At 51.7% G+C, this 15,592-nt stretch overlaps 4 protein-coding genes across 4 annotated transcripts; 3 read left to right on the forward strand and 1 right to left on the reverse strand.

The window, feature by feature from the left end:
* The first annotated feature begins 1,286 nt into the window (after positions 1-1,286).
* On the forward strand, positions 1,287-2,523 carry LOC100906627 (elongation of very long chain fatty acids protein 4). The gene is made up of 3 exons (XM_003738727.1): positions 1,287-1,380; positions 1,510-1,849; positions 1,986-2,523. The coding sequence occupies exons 2-3, from the start codon at positions 1,568-1,570 to the stop codon at positions 2,487-2,489; spliced, it is 786 nt and encodes a 261-aa protein (XP_003738775.1). The 5' UTR covers positions 1,287-1,380; positions 1,510-1,567; the 3' UTR covers positions 2,490-2,523.
* A 1,503-nt stretch (positions 2,524-4,026) lies between these two features.
* sxc (O-linked N-acetylglucosamine (GlcNAc) transferase sxc) lies at positions 4,027-11,431 on the forward strand. Its single transcript, XM_018641826.1, has 9 exons — positions 4,027-4,134; positions 4,368-4,433; positions 4,755-4,905; positions 5,129-5,372; positions 5,499-5,567; positions 8,055-8,171; positions 8,280-8,449; positions 8,535-9,318; positions 9,434-11,431. Exons 1-9 carry the CDS (start codon positions 4,104-4,106, stop codon positions 10,946-10,948), a joined length of 3,147 nt encoding a protein of 1,048 aa, XP_018497342.1. The 5' UTR covers positions 4,027-4,103; the 3' UTR covers positions 10,949-11,431.
* Positions 11,432-12,294: 863 nt separating this feature from the next.
* Vps51 (vacuolar protein sorting 51) lies at positions 12,295-14,749 on the forward strand. Its single transcript, XM_003738757.1, has 3 exons — positions 12,295-14,092; positions 14,204-14,522; positions 14,623-14,749. The coding sequence occupies exons 1-3, from the start codon at positions 12,295-12,297 to the stop codon at positions 14,747-14,749; spliced, it is 2,244 nt and encodes a 747-aa protein (XP_003738805.1).
* Positions 14,750-14,874: 125 nt separating this feature from the next.
* LOC114828556 (uncharacterized) lies at positions 14,875-15,584 on the reverse strand. The gene is made up of 2 exons (XM_029113104.1): positions 15,320-15,584; positions 14,875-15,137 (listed from the first exon to the last, which is right to left on the reverse strand). The coding sequence occupies exons 1-2, from the start codon at positions 15,582-15,584 to the stop codon at positions 14,875-14,877; spliced, it is 528 nt and encodes a 175-aa protein (XP_028968937.1).
* Between the last annotated feature and the right edge of the window lie 8 nt (positions 15,585-15,592).

Genomic DNA, 15,592 nt, shown 5'->3' on the forward strand with positions numbered 1-15,592 from the left:
GCGATGAGTGAAGATGCGATGATGTTTGTCGTATTGGGATTGTATGCTCGTGCCCTACAAAGCTCCGGATATTCAGGTCCAATCCTTAGCGTATCGAATCCTAAGCGGAGGAGAGCTGTTTTTCCGGCCGAAATCGAGCTGATATCCGTCGAGCCGCGTTGGAGTAATCCGGCTCATGATGCCACTGATCGGAGTACTCATGCGATGGCGCGGCTCGTCGAGTGTTTGTTTTGATGAATACTGTGCAGGCCAGACCCGGATACTCTCGACTCTCGAGCCCAGCAATCACTGATGAGTTCCGCAATCCAAACAACCACGCAGCTTGGATGACTTAGACAGCGAAGTATTGGACCTCATTCATCACTCTCTTCAGCGGTTTCGGGGAACTTCCGGAGACACCCCGCCAATGATTGCTTATTTCAGGCGTCGGGGAGCTTCGGCTTTCATTTCAGAAGTTCTCTGTATTGTACACACGGAGAACGTGGCCGCCAGCGCTGAGTCGGTCAGGAGCTCGCACGAATCCTCATCAGGGTTTCCCGATAATAGGAAAATGGATTCGATGACGAGTGAAGGAGATCAGTGGCGTGGCGTGGAAATATGCTACCCGAGGCGGATTCCTCGAGTTCCGAGTCCCGAGCCGGAACCCTATTTCGACTCGGCTTTCTTTTCCGAACATTTTCCGGATCTTCAATTCGACGTGGAAGTCAAGATTAGCCTCATTCTAAAGAAGTGAACTTGAAGAAAATTCGGCTTTCTGGCACTCTGATTGGGCAACCTCGATCATCGGAGTGGACTGCCCCGCCGCCCCCTCCCTGTCCGCTCGCTTCGCCTTTGCCGAAGATAGGAGGAGGCATCAGAGGAAACATGGACCTGGGGATGTAGCTAACGATTTAGGCTCGGAGAAAGCGTCGTGAGTCGTCACATCACGAAGCCGAGCGACCATCTCTCTATGAATAATAATCTTCCGGTTATAAGCTCGGAAGGGCTATAGAGCATATTTTTCCTCTTCGATGGTCGATGTACACGTGGGGTCATCGGCGCTGTCATCGAGATTCAGTTCTCTTCGTAACGAACGGCGTTGCCTTGAGCCCTGACGGCGAATCATCCACCCCTCCTAAGTGACGCCGCTTCCTTGTATTTACTCTGAGGGTTCGACCCCAGAGTCTCGACACCAACCTTGGACGCCGCTCTACGACTCCTGCTCTGATGGGATGCCCCGAGAGGGCAAGAGTGAGAACACCCTCCTCTGGCCAGAGTTTTTAAGAACTCTCGTAGAGACACCGGATCTCCACGCGAGCTTCAGGCGTGCTCTTCGCTGCTCCGTCTGTCCCAACTCTTCGGTCTCTGGCAGATGGTTCGACTTTGAAGTCGGTTTCACAGGCGAGTATTCACGTGTTCGGGGACAAGGAATGAATTTACTAACTTTAATCTCTTCCCGTTCGCTTTGAGCGTGGGCTCGCAATGAATTTGAAGAAGGAGCAGGAGTGACACCGAAATCTTGGATTGCAGGAGGTGCTGAAACTTTCCAGACTGTGATCACCATTGTGCCTATTAGCCTGCCTCAAATATGAGTCTGACTGAATACTTCAATTATGTTTGGTCTCTTCGTGACCCAAGGACAGAGGGATGGGGCTGGTCCGCGGACCATAAGTTTGTGTTCCCGCTTATCGGCCTCTACCTATACGTGGTGAAGATCCAGGGACCGAAATCCATGAAAAGCCGCCCGGCTTATCAACTGAAGCCATACATACTTACGTATAATGCTTTCATGGTCTTGACTAACGCGTACTTCTTCTGGAACTACTGGAAGAGATCCTACGGAGGAGGATATTACAGTTGGTTCTGTCAGGTGAGCGACCTTCTCTAGCCATAACTAAACCTCCGCCTCTCGTCCAGCGGGAAATAATTGACAGAGAATGGAAATCTGAACAATGCATGCCTACAAGGTAGATCCGATGAGTTGAACAAGTTATTGGAATTTTCAGGGAGTGTCCTACTCGAGCGACAAGAACTCGATGGAGATCTTGGAGCTGACATGGTGGTACGTGTTGGTTCGGATGGCCGACTTCATCGACACGATCTTCTTCCTCCTACGAAAGAAGTACGAACACATCTCCATGCTCCATGTGGTTCATCACACGCTTGTCGTGTTATCGGGCTGGCTTTGGCTGAACTTCGGCACCGACGGCCAAATTCTGCTGGGAATCTGCATGAACGCGTTCATCCACATCATCATGTATACATACTATGGGCTCGCAGCCCTCGGACCGTGGACTCAGAAGTACCTGTGGTGGAAGAGGTATCTCACGAAACTACAGATAATCCAATTCTTCATTCTGAATACCCATATGTCGATCCCCTTGTTCTACAACTGCGGATATCCGCGCGCACTCACTCTCTTGGCCGCCGGACAGGGTTTTGTGGGCCTGATTCTATTCGTGAACTTTTACATCAAGAGATACTGTGAGATACGGAGCCCCGCTCCATAAGTTCCTCTTACAATAAATGATTGCCGATGGTCGTCGATGGTTTTTCCTCTTATTTTCCCCCGGAATCACATGTCGGCGGGCGTGTCCGGTGGGATCGGTTCAGCCTCGAAGGAATTCAACTTTCCGGAGAGAAGCTCCCCAGCATGGGTTCACCGGACGCAAGACTCATTGTCGGCTTGAAGGAGGAGCGACCGCGTTGGACTCGTTCCATAGGTGACTTCCCTGTTGACCGAATTCATATGACCGAAGCCACTTGACCGAATCCATACGACCGAGGCCTTTTGACCGAAGCCACATGGCCGAATCTACTTGACCGAAGCCACATGGCCGAATCCACTTGACCGAAGCCGTTTGACCGAATAGGAGTACTCCCACTTCACTGAGAGCGCGACGGTTCCGCTATTTCGCTATCCAAATTTTTTCGGGCTCTGTGCATGAACTAATTTTCCGAGACCGATTCTCGCATTTTGTGAGGCACTTAGAGTTCTGCAACGAAGGTACACGAGTGTTCCCGATGCGTGCTTGGTACAAAAATAATTACGGGAATAACTTAGACGTAATCATGGAGGAAAGCTGCCCACACTCGCACTCAGTCAAGGCTTTCTCGACCACCTCAGCGTCACTCGAATATTCCTTAAACTACGACACTATAGCTGTGAGCCCGTCGGCTCCGCATATCCAACCACATTTCGCTCCTCTCTACGAACGAATGCTTCCGATCGGAGCCTTACAAAGATTCTGACTCCGCGAGGCCACGAGGCGTTGGCTCAGTTACGTTCAGCTGGATCTCAGATGGAACTCTCATCCGGGTTCCAATACGGTGTGAGCTCGATCAAATCACGCTCGCCTAGATCAGTCTCGAGTTTTCGAACTCGATTACCTATGTTACTCCCGCGTGACGCGAGCTGAGCGAACACATAAATTCGGTCAAACGGCTTCGGTCAAGTGGCTTCGATCAAGTGGCTTCGGTCAAGTGGCTTCGGTCAAGTGGTTTCGGTCAAATGGCTTCGGTCATATGAATTCGGTCAAATGAACGGTACTGATCTATCCGGGCGCGTAGCAGGACCACACGAGGTATCCGATTGTTGCCGAACCGCGACTGGACCAATCAATCACTTTTCTCTGTACAGTATTCGACTTTCATAGGAACTAATCCGAATCCCAATTCGAACATCTAACATGATCGTATCGGGGATTCGTGGAAATTCAGAATTCCGCCTCCTGTTCTATCGATTCTAGCGAGGACGAATCAGAGCCCCTGCTTCCGCTCGCTTGTGTCTTCTAATCAGTGTCCCGCTTCTTCAACAGGATGAATCCTGTTTTCTGACTAATGGGTGTCCGACTGCTCGGTGCTTACGCATCGGCCGCCGCCCTCATCGTCGATCCGTAGCGACGCGTCTCCCGATGCTCAAAAAAGCCGCGGCAGGAACTTCTTCGTCGTCGTCGTCAACACAGAATGTAGAGGGTTCGAATTTCGCAGACGATTTTTCCCGCAGCTTGGAGCAGACGAGCACGCGAGCTAGCCTGCGTTGTTATTGCTTGTGCACACAGCAGCTTCCCAGAGGAGACTGCAGTGGATGCTTGCTCTGCTGCTGGATATTAATCGCATAGGGGATGTCTTCTCTGAGCTCAGAATCTCCCAATGGTGAGTTCACACAGATAGTGAAGTCTACGGGACAGCGAATCGCCAAAAGCTCGGCTCCAAACCGACATTCTGCCTGCTATGGAACGCCATGCGATTCGCAGTCCTCAGTCCGAAGCAAATTCTCGGCAAGCAACGCGAGGATTGACCTGCATCGGCGATAGCTAACGTTCGAAAAAGTCCGCACAGCCGCGTCCCGGATGGCGTACGAACTTAGACCTACAATCCTATTACAGCCCAGCTGACTAACGGCCATAAACGCAGCCGATCGGAGATGGCGTCTTCCGTTGCCGCTTTCCAGAGTGAGTAGGGACGTTCTGGGATGCATAATTGAACTGATCGGGTAGTTGGCCCGAGAATTCGCGCGTGGTGGCGGCGAACATCGACGTGATCGATGGGGAGAAAAGTCCCGCAATTTCCACCCGACGAAGGCGAAGCATTCGACCCTGACCTTGGGACGGGCTTCCCAGTCCAGCTGGCTGCTCAATGCCTTGCCGTGATTACGTAGAAACATCAATGTGGATGAATCGAGCGCATGTTTGGAGGAGGCTCTCTCCATTGTCCCTCTCGATCACAGTCGATTTGGGATATTCCGTATCTCACACTCTTCTGTTATTTTCCAGCATTAGCCGAACTCGCTCACAGAGAATACACATCAGGCGACTACGAAAATGCTGAAAGACATTGCATGCAACTGTGGAGACAAGATCCCACCAACACGGGGGTCCTCCTTCTTCTCAGCAGCATACATTTCCAGTGCAGGAGGCTTGATAAGTGAGTGTCGGCGAAGCTCGAACAGCTTCCAATTATTATTCATTGGAGAACTGACGGATATTCCGAGCTCGAACCCGAACGGCGGAGCCTAAGGTCCCATGCCGTTTCCCGGCCGGAACACTCCATCTCGATTCTGTTCGGATAAGAGCCGGATCGAGCGAACCGTGCGCCGAGTGAGCATTCCTCTCGAACCCGTGATAATAGCGCATGCTCTCGTTCGCAGATCTGCTCAGTTCAGCACATTGGCTATCAAACAGAACCCTCTACTAGCTGAAGCGTATTCGAACCTCGGGAACGTTCTGAAAGAGCGTGGCCATCTGCAAGAAGCTTTGGATAACTATCGTCAAGCCGTACGATTGAAACCCGACTTCATCGACGGCTACATAAACCTGGCGGCCGCTCTAGTCGCGGCAGGAGACATGGAACAGGCCGTTCAAGCGTATATCAGTGCCTTGCAGTACAATCCGGTAAGTTGGGCATTCCTTTCCGCGGATTCCTGATCCTTCCGCGGATATACCTGCTGAGGATTTCCTGCGATCCTAAAGCTCCTCATGGTTCCTCATCGGTTGACTCGGATATTTCTTTCTTTCAAGGACCTTTATTGTGTTCGATCGGATCTCGGGAACCTTCTCAAAGCGTTAAGTAGACTTGACGAGGCGAAGGTGAGTTGAGCTTGTGGATGTCACCTCCATCCTCAAATGGGCGAACACGGTCTCAAGGACTTTCCATCCCGTACGAATTTCCCATCGATCGAATTTCAGAATCTAGATGTCGAGGTTCCCACGGGAACGCTCGATTGGGTTTTTCGATCTCTCTTGTCTCACGAAAATCTCGCGAAGAACCTTGGGGAGCTCGCGCAGCGTGCATGATAAACCACGAATCAAACGAGTTCGACGACGGACCGGATGGGAATTTCGCGCAGAGTTCGGCAGTAGCTCATCTCGAAATATCTCGCAGTGTACGATTGAATTCCGAGACTGGTCCCTCGTCGATCGTCGTCGCGGCTCAGAATTCGTGCAGCGGCTTTGAAAATTGGCGGCAAATATTCGCGATTAGGCGCGGCGATGCGGAGGCGGCAAGCGAGCGGGCGACGAAGCAGGCGGGCGAAGCGGCAAGCTCCATGACAGAGCACGAGCCCGTCAACTTTTCCGAGAATCTCACGGAAGTGAGCGGTAGCGGACGCGGCGGCGGCAGCAGTGGCGGCGAATTTCGAGGCTCTGACGGAGAGCGGGTATTTCCGGCTCTTAGGAACCGTCGAAACGAGGACGTTGAATCATGCGTTCGATGTCTGAGCTTAGCGTAGCGGCGAGTTGGAAAGAGCTCCTCCAGGTTTTAGGCAGTTTGTGGAAATCGTGTTCGCTCATCGAGGTGGGGTACATGCAATCGTGCGTTGCTTTGTGATCAGGTTTCAGTGAATCGTCTGGAACCGCGACCGGGAGTGACACGCTCAGACAAACTATACCGAGGAACATGAGACTCGGCGAGGGAAGGAGAAGTGTCAAGAATTACTCAGGGGGAGAGCGACGTCCATGAAATGTCATAAGACGAGACTCTGGGCTTGACCCGCTTCGACGCTACGTACTTTTCCGATCTGGATTCCCTAGATCTTGGCTGGTGTCCTGCTTCTGACATTTCAAGGAGGCCTCTGGAAACTCGAGGAATTCGACCATGAAATCCCGAAACCTAATTACATTGTCGAGTCAGACCTCTATGGCAAATGTACACGGAATGACTCCGATGAGACCTCTCGCATTCTAGCACCAACAGAATTTAATAATTGAATTTCCTCGCCATGATCCCAATCGACCTTCCTCTCGTCGCGGGAGAATTTTTACCGATATACACGGTGTGCTTCGCTGCAGTGGTCTCTTCGAAGTTGTTTAGCATCCGTAAGAACTCTATTTAGGTGATTATCTGGAAAGACATTAGGTGGTTACTCCATTACAACAGCCCGATCCGCTCGTCGCAAATCGAGCCCGCCGCTGTGCGTTATGGCCGAGGTGATCTTTAGCAGAGACGCTTCGGTGGTACGACGTCATTCAGTGCTGACAACGTATTCAGAGAGCTCCGGGACGAGCAGAGATGCCGACCAACGGTTTGACTATCAGATGACTCCCTGAAATGATCTACGACAGTGCAAAAGGCAAGCGAAAACTAGATAGTCGTGGCGGATTCTACCTCTTCTCTTTGTTGGTTTTCGGATAAGCGGGTGATTGTTGCCAATTGTATCTTGAGAAATTCAAAGTTCATCTGCGAAACCTCTTAGCTCAATGATTTAGAGTGAAGCAATCGAAACATGCTTTGCGTTACTTTTATCGTATTTAAGTTGTATATACATCAAAATACTGAAAACAGATCACACATCGCGGTTTTCACTCAAGCGCTGTAACATGGAGAGCTGCCGGCCGACTCAGGAGTTCTTTTGACGACAGCTGATTGTTTGATAGGACCTCCTTGAATCCTTCCCCGTCGTCCACAGAATTCCGAGACCCGCGCGAATCTCCTCGCAAACAAGACCGACACGGAGGAGAACGAGAGTTTGCACGGATCTTGAGATAAATCGCCATTTCACTTCGGAGCGAACGAAGCTGAAACGACGACGCAGATCCATGGAAGGCCTGTTACGGCAAGCGGTGTTAGGTATCTCTGGAGTGAGTGGACGGAGTTGAGAAAGTCAGCGGGCGGGCTCATTCCACGGGGTTATCCTGGAATCCGAACCCTCGTTGACTCTCTCACTCGGAGCGACCGTTTGTACGATCACAGACAGATAGAAAATGACTTGGCAACACAATCACTAGATATTGGCTGGCTGGCTTTGACTCGAGAAAGCTAGTCAGAAACGTCGTCTCTCGATCGAGAGAAAACTAATTCAGGTGAGGCGCCGCGAACCGCGCTGCGAACGTTCCCCCCTCCGCGCAGCGCATACGCAACTCGTTCATTCGCGCTGAAATGAACGAGCGTCCCAAAGAGTTGAGCAGTGACCGTTGGCCACGCGCTCTGACTCGGAGATACGGCATTGGGTCCTGCTCCTCACGCCGGGGACACCGATGAGAACCCCTTTGACAGCGCTGCGAAACTTATTCAGGTGCCTGATGCTCGCGCCGCGTTCCATTCTCTGAGCGTTGTCTAATGAATTCATTTCAATCCAGGCGTGCTATCTCAAAGCCATAGAGACGTGTCCGACTTTCGCCGTTGCTTGGAGCAACCTGGGCTGTGTGTTCAACAGCCAAGGCGAAGTCTGGCTTGCGATACATCACTTTGAGAAGGTATGTACCCCGACCCGGGCGACGTAGCCGCTTGCGGCCTGATCATTATTCGATTAAGGTATAATTCCGACGGACACGTCGGACATCAACTGGAATTTTCGTCTGCAGGCGGTGGCGCTCGACCCGCATTTCCTTGATGCGTACATCAATCTTGGCAACGTGCTGAAAGAGGCTAGGATCTTCGACCGAGCCGTGGCGGCCTATCTCCGGGCGCTATCGTTGTCGCCGAACAACGCGGTGGTACACGGAAACCTCGCTTGTGTCTACTACGAACAGGGGTGAGTGACTTTCGAGGTGGACAAAACGAGGAATTCTTAGCCGACCGGGCAGAGCTCTGACAATCTCTCGTTTTCTCTCATTCAGACTAATCGACATGGCCATAGAGACCTACAAGAGGGCTATCGAGCTGCAGCCGAATTTCCCGGATGCTTATTGTAACTTGGCGAACGCCCTGAAAGAAAAAGGCCACGTTCAGGAATCGGAAAAATGCTACAACACTGCTCTTCGACTGATGCCGAGTCACGCAGACTCGCTCAACAATCTCGCGAATATCAAACGGGAACAGGGCCAAATCGAAGACGCAACGAAGCTCTACGCGAAAGCCCTGGACGTCTATCCGGAATTCGCCGCCGCACACAGCAACCTCGCGTCGGTGCTACAGCAGCAGGGAAAACTCAACGAGGCCCTAATGCACTACCGGGAAGCTATCCGTATATCGCCGACGTTCGCTGACGCCTACTCGAACATGGGCAATACCCTGAAAGAGCTGGGCGATATCCAGGGGGCGATGCAGTGCTACTCGAGGGCGATCACCATCAACCCCGCCTTCGCCGATGCCCATTCGAATTTGGCCTCGATCCACAAGGACTCGGGCAACATCCCCGAAGCGATCCAGAGCTACCGCACCGCACTCCGATTGAAACCCGAGTTTCCGGACGCGTACTGCAATTTGGCGCATTGCCTTCAGATCATCTGCGACTGGTCAGGTTACGGCGAACGGATGAAAAAGCTGGTCGCCATCGTGGCGGATCAACTCGAGAAAGGCAGATTGCCCTCAGTGCATCCTCATCACTCGATGCTGTACCCGTTGACTCACGAGCAGAGGAAAGGAATAGCTGCGAGACATGCGAACCTCTGCTACGAAAAGGTTCGCGTTTTGAAGCCTCTCTGTTCTCGAGGATCTACATTGTATAATGTATTCGATCTAAACGCTTCCACGCGTCGGAAACCCGCTCACGCTCAAATTTCGTTTTCCTCCGCAGATACAGATGCTCCACAAGGAGCCGTACAATCATCCTCTAAAGTTGAAAGCTCGTGAGAGGCTCCGCGTGGGATACGTCAGTTCCGACTTCGGGAACCACCCTACCTCGCATCTCATGCAAAGTATTCCGGGGATGCACGACAAATCCCGGATCGAGCTTTTCTGCTACGCGCTTTCGGCGGACGACGGCACGTCTTTCCGTTCGAAAATCGCCAAAGGCTCCGAGCACTTCGTGGACTTCAGCAGCATGAATTGTGTGGGCGCGATGGCCGAGAGAATATACAACGACGGCATACACATTCTTGTCAACATGAACGGATACACGAAGGGCGCACGAAACGAGATTTTCGCCCTGAAGCCCGCGCCCCTCCAGGTGATGTGGCTCGGCTACCCCGGGACGTCGGGCGCGGATTACATGGATTATATTATCACGGACGAAGTGACGTCGCCTCTCTGCGTAGCCGACCACTACACCGAGAAATTGGCCTACATGAAAGATACGTTTTTCGTCGGCGACCACAAGCAGATGTTCCCGCATCTGATCGAGCGGGTAATCATCAATAATCCCGAGGTGAAAGACAACGTGAGCGTGGTGAACGCCACGGACCTGACACCGATCATCGAGAAGGTCGACGTCAAGAAAATCACCGAGGTCGCCGTCGTATCGACCGTGACGACAGCCTCCACCATGCCGACGTCGACTGTTGTCGAAGTTGTGAAAACGGTGATCGATCTGCCTCCGACCACGTCAGCGAGTCTGAGACAGGTCCTCGCTGGAACCGAAGAAGCCGCCGACGTGGACGGTGTTGTTCTACAGAGCGGGGCGGCTGCGACAGCCAACCCGAGAGAAGCGACGGGAGAAGAGGCTCCGAGCAGCATTTTGGTGACCACGCGACAGCAGTACGAGCTGCCCGAGGATGCGATCGTCTACTGCAATTTCAATCAGCTCTACAAAATCGATCCCGACACCCTGCAGATGTGGATCAACATTCTCAAAGCAGTGCCAAACTCCGTGCTATGGCTGCTTCGTTTCCCCGCTGTGGGCGAACAGCAGATCCTGGCGCAGGTCATCGCGGCCGGTCTGGAGAAGAATCGAGTTATCTTCTCCAATGTTGCCGCCAAAGAAGAACACGTTCGCAGAGGTCAACTCGCCGACGTGTGTCTCGATACTCCTCTATGCAACGGCCACACGACCGGTATGGACGTTCTGTGGGCCGGAACCCCGATGGTGACCCTACCCCTCGAGTCGCTCGCGTCCCGAGTGGCCTCCTCACAGCTGACGTGTCTGGGCTGTCCGGAACTCATAGCGAAAGATCGCAAGGATTATGAAAACATCGCTATTCGGCTCGGGACCGACCAACAGTATCTCAAACTCATCCGAGCAAAAGTTTGGCAGCAGAAGAACGAGTCGCCCTTGTTCGATGTGAAAAACTACACAAGGAATTTGGAAGACCTCTTCGAGAAGATTTGGCGTCGCTACGAATCCGGTGCCCCCGTCGATCACATCGTTGATTAAAATTTTCGGCGATGACAAACTACCTAGCTCATCTCTGACTGAGAGGGTTCATCCCTACTTGACCAATGACGCACGCTTGATAATCCGCGTGTGGCCCGCTCTCTCGGTAGGCTTTGACAGCAGATTCGTCGCGAGAAGACCTTCCTTGACTTTTTTCTCCTTTCTTTCCGAAATTCATTAAGGGAAGCGCTTTGAGAGGACGGTTGGAGAGATGATTGTATTATTACACGTGGTTATCAGAAGGATGCGAATTGCTCCCGGACCAGGCTTGCCATCCAGAACCGGGGGATTTCGATCCGTGGACAGCTATCGTTTTCTTGGTTCATCTAAACGTAGTTCCGACTTATGACTTTATGATTGTTGTCGCGGTGAGTCGACTAGCGGCTCATCATCACTGGGGAATGAAATCATGCTACAAGAGAAACACGGACGCGAGTCTTTGACTTTTTCTTTGTACTCATAAATTCAATAAAACTTGTAAATATTTAAGTCCGCCACAGAGCTTTGCGTTTGGAGATCGTCGATATGTCAATGCGATCTCATCAAGATGAGAAGACAGTGCCGGAGAGAATCCGAACTCTAACAGCAAGCTCTGATGTGCGCGAACGTTGCAGAGCCCGGGTGGGAAGAATGGTGCCTGCATTGAGAGTAAGCGCAGATCACTTCATCATTGGTAAACAGCTGGCTGTCTCCGTTCCTTCGATTTCGTGTTGACAATCCGGCAGCTCAGTAAAATATTTCAGGAAGCATACAGTGGACTGATCAATGATCTGACAGGAGTAGCTCGTTAGACTGACCAAGACCTAGGGAGGGGACGCGTGCTCGAGGTGAGTCAGAAGAAAGACCCGACCTCTGTGGAGACTTCCAATGTGTCAGCATCCCATTCGAACAGGGAAGAGTTCCGCTCGGGAAGTCTCTCTGATCTTTCACGCTGCAGGTGCCTCGTGTCGGAGAGAATCTTGACGGAGCCGGCCACCCTCTCCGAAAGCCACACGGTCGAATCTTACTCGGGTGATGCCCGAGGCGTCCGAGACTCCCCTGGGAGGCGCGGAGCATTAGAGGTGGAACCGAATTCTGTCTGCTGCAGACCTCCTACTTGCTATCCTCGTCTTCGAACGAACGCCGGAGTCCGAGGCATATCATTGATAGAATTTCGGTTCCTTATCTGCTCTCGAGAAACCCCTCCGGCTCTCCTGAGCACTTCAGTGATGAATGATGAAGCTCCCCGAAATTCGGAGGCGGCTCGCTCTCCTTTCGTCGATATCGCTCGAATCGCTATCCTACTTTCTTCGGAGTCTGGTCGGAAGTTCTCTTCATATTTGGGTTTAATTGCAGCTATCAGCAAAATGGCCACGAACGACGATGATGCTCCGACGGGTGATTTCGATCCGTACAACATCAACAGCACGGACTTCAATCCTGACCTGTATCTACAGCGGGTTTTCAAAGAGTATCGGCTCACCGAAATCATGGACCGAGAACAACAAATTCACAGAGAGGTTCAGCTGCTCGACTCGGAGATGCAGCGTCTGGTCTACGATAATTACAACAAATTCATATCTGCAACGGATACCATCAAGAAAATGAAAACCGATTTCCAGACCATGGAGCAAGAGATGGAGTCACTGGTCGAAAACATGTCGAAAATCTCCGTTTACTCAGGCAACGTATCGCAGGCCTTGCATAAACGAGCCCAACAAGTGGCGAACCTGAACACGACCTCGACGCTTCTGAACCGTCTTCAGCGAGTATTCGAATTGCCCGAAAACCTTCGGAAGCACAAAAAGAGCGGCCAATTCGGCCAGGCTGTAGTACTGTTCACCTCGGCGGAGTCAATTTTGAGTCAGTATTCCTATATCGCCTGCTTCAAGGACATCCACACAGAATGCTTGCAAATCGTCGACGAGATAAAGGCTAAACTCTTGGAGAGGTTCGAAGACCGCCACGTGAACGTCAAAGATCTTTCCGAAGCCGTCCAACTACTGAATTCCCTACACGAACCAATCGAGAAGCTCTGTGCGCAGTACCTAGAGCAGGCGAGCATCTCACTCAATGGTGATCTAGAGGTTCTTGTTCGGCAGGTCTCTCTAGCCAAGGGTGACACCTCGCCCGCTCCTTCGGGTCTGCCCCCCGAGCTGCATCTCCTCTACTCTACACCGATGGACGTCCAGCAATTCGTGGATCATTCGTGCAATTCTTTCCTCGGGAATATCTCGCTGATTATCGCTTCGTACGCCCAACTGTTCGTGTCCGGCAACGGTCAGGTCGATTCCTCGATAATGGAACAGCAGCAGAACTTTGTACGGAGTCTAATCGAGGAATACTTCAAATTGGTCGCGGAGCGAATTGAGGTCGAAAATCGGGTGAATAACACTGAGATATGCGTGAAGGCTCTGGACAAAACCTTCCGGAGAATTCAAGCCTTGAACAATCTCTTGCCACAAATGGATCTCAATAGCAAGGTCTACGAGATCATACAACAGGCGGCCACCAACAAGACATCGTACTATCTCGACGAGATGAAACAATGTATCGTCAACAAGTTGGGCGAGCTGCGTCACGAGTTGATTCAACCATTCAAGGGTAGCTTGCCAGCTGTTCTAGTGAATCTCGAAGCGGCGATCTTGGAGAAAGTCAAACACGTTCTCTGGGAAATGCGTCACTTCGTTTCCCCCGACGTCACTTTCGCTTCTAGTCGAGCGCAATTCAGAAGCTTCACATCGGAGCATCTGATCAAGAAAAATCTCCTCGGACAGTTCATTAATTTTCTCGTGGACACCATGAGGTCGGAGTATTGCGACTTCGGAGGGAACCCTTTGGTTCAATTAGTGCTTTCGAAACTCTGTCTCGATCTACGGCATTCACTGATCAGGCAGATCTTCAGAATGTGCGACGACGCCATCGAAACGCAGACGCTTGCGAGCAACAGGTTGGCGACAGACGTGTCAGACCTGGTCCGCAAAGTCGATCAGCTATCCGAGGATATGCTCCAAGCGTTTGTGGTCCGAGCCGGCGATGTCATCTCCAACATGTTACGGAAAAGTGTCGATGCCAGGAATTGGGTTAGTTGCGCTGAACCGCGCAACGTGAGAGCTGTGATGAAACGGGTCGTCGAAGATCTGACTCAGCTTGACATGAATATTGGTAAGGGAGAGTTCTGAACATGGATAACAAAACTAATTACTAGGTGGAAAATAAGCATCTTTGACAGCGAGCCCTGGTGTCGAGCCTGATCCGAGGACTGCTTCGTTACAGGTGAGCTCTACGAGGAGGGTTCGAGACGAGAACGGAGCAGCGACTCGAGCCGTCGAACGTATCCATTCTCGCAACGGTGGGGCCCACCGTCGGCGAACACAGAATGCTCTCTCATGTCGAATTTGAACTTCAACAAACTATTCACTGAAAAAATCGAGATCATGAGCAAGGTGGAGCCGAACAGAATATCTGTGATGACGGGTATCATAAAAATCTCTCTCAAAACCCTCCTTGAATGCATACGACTGAAAACATTCGGGAAATTCGGTCTGCAGCAAGTCCAGGTCGATGCTCATTACCTCCATCTCTACCTGTGGAGGTGAGTTATCCACGGGAAACCTTATCGTTCTCACAGCCGCTCGCGAGCTCCGTAGTCTGTTTCTAGAGGTTTCAAATGTTCTGTCCTTTTCTCATTGCAGATTCGTTCAAGATGAACAAGTGATATTCGCTCTCTTGGATGAGATCGTGTCCAGTGCGATACATCGATGCCTCGATCCGATTCTCATGGAGCAGAGCGTCGTCGAAGTGATAAGCGACCGAGGTTGATCCGAATAAATTATTATTGTCCGTAACCTGTACATGGAGTTTATTATTATCTCGTTGCACGAATCCCGTCGTGGAAATCCAACTGGTGCAGTGCTCTTGCAGAGAAACTAAAGGGGAGCCTGCTGTCATCTCTGCTTCTTCAGCTCCTTCTCAAACTGACATTTGTAGCAGGGCTTGACATTATCGATTTTGCGGATCGTCAGGCGATTCCCGAACGATGATCCCTCCTTATACCGATTTTCACAACAGCCGCTCAACTGATGGTACCGTAAAGCATCGATGTAGATAGTCGCGTTGAAGTTTTGGCCCGTCGATCGTCTCGAGAAGAATGTCAGAGTGTCCCCGTTGGATACGACTCCGGAGAAAACTGTGACCGGGTTGTGGCCTCCTAAGATGTCAAAGGAATAAACTTATTTTCTGTTGCCTTTCTATCGGCCTCCTCCTCTCTGCCAAGACCGAGTGGAGTGTTCGAGAGAGGACAACGCCATCTGTGATTGTCGGCTCCGAGATGATTTTTGAGAGTTCGGGACCGGCGTGCGTGGAACAGAAGTGGACTGAGAACTTACACACCTGCCGGCTGTTGTTTTATCGCGAGCCTGTAGCTGGCTCCCCGAAGACCGCCGTTGAACTCGAGAGTGAACGCAACGCTCGATTCTCTGGTCCCGGAGGGAGTCTGGGCTCGCCTACGGTGCTGAGGCGTGGAGGGCGCACTGCGCGACGACTTCAGTGAAGTACTGGAGGAAGACCTCTTCGCCGTGGGGAGCATGCTGAAAGCATTTAGATAAGGGCTCTGTTTCACGGGACTATCGGGAAGCGCAGTCTTCTCCAGCCGCATTTCGGGAG

Source organism: Galendromus occidentalis, unplaced genomic scaffold (assembly GCF_000255335.2).
Source record: "Galendromus occidentalis unplaced genomic scaffold, Mocc_1.1 scf7180000076319, whole genome shotgun sequence".
Classification (NCBI taxonomy): domain Eukaryota; kingdom Metazoa; phylum Arthropoda; class Arachnida; order Mesostigmata; family Phytoseiidae; genus Galendromus; species Galendromus occidentalis.

What these genes read in the sequence shown, in the direction of transcription:
- LOC100906627 (XM_003738727.1), top strand. Translation starts at nt 1,568, where the DNA reads ATGAGTCTGACTGAATACTTCAATTATGTTTGGTCTCTTCGTGACCCA. An exon ending in ATTACAGTTGGTTCTGTCAG is followed by an intron (nt 1,850 to 1,985) that starts GTGAGCGACCTT and finishes TGGAATTTTCAG; the next exon opens with GGAGTGTCCTACTCGAGCGA.
- sxc (XM_018641826.1), top strand. Translation starts at nt 4,104, where the DNA reads ATGTCTTCTCTGAGCTCAGAATCTCCCAATG. An exon ending in CAGTGCAGGAGGCTTGATAA is followed by an intron (nt 4,906 to 5,128) that starts GTGAGTGTCGGC and finishes TCTCGTTCGCAG; the next exon opens with ATCTGCTCAGTTCAGCACAT. An exon ending in GTGCCTTGCAGTACAATCCG is followed by an intron (nt 5,373 to 5,498) that starts GTAAGTTGGGCA and finishes CTTTCTTTCAAG; the next exon opens with GACCTTTATTGTGTTCGATC.
- Vps51 (XM_003738757.1), top strand. Translation starts at nt 12,295, where the DNA reads ATGGCCACGAACGACGATGATGCTCCGACGGGTGATTTCGATCCGTAC. An exon ending in TCAGCTTGACATGAATATTG is followed by an intron (nt 14,093 to 14,203) that starts GTAAGGGAGAGT and finishes GCTTCGTTACAG; the next exon opens with GTGAGCTCTACGAGGAGGGT. An exon ending in CTCCATCTCTACCTGTGGAG is followed by an intron (nt 14,523 to 14,622) that starts GTGAGTTATCCA and finishes TTCTCATTGCAG; the next exon opens with ATTCGTTCAAGATGAACAAG.
- LOC114828556 (XM_029113104.1), bottom strand. Translation starts at nt 15,584, where the DNA reads ATGCGGCTGGAGAAGACTGCGCTTCCCGATAGTCCCGTGAAACAGAGC. An exon ending in GATAAAACAACAGCCGGCAG is followed by an intron (nt 15,138 to 15,319) that starts GTGTGTAAGTTC and finishes TTGACATCTTAG; the next exon opens with GAGGCCACAACCCGGTCACA.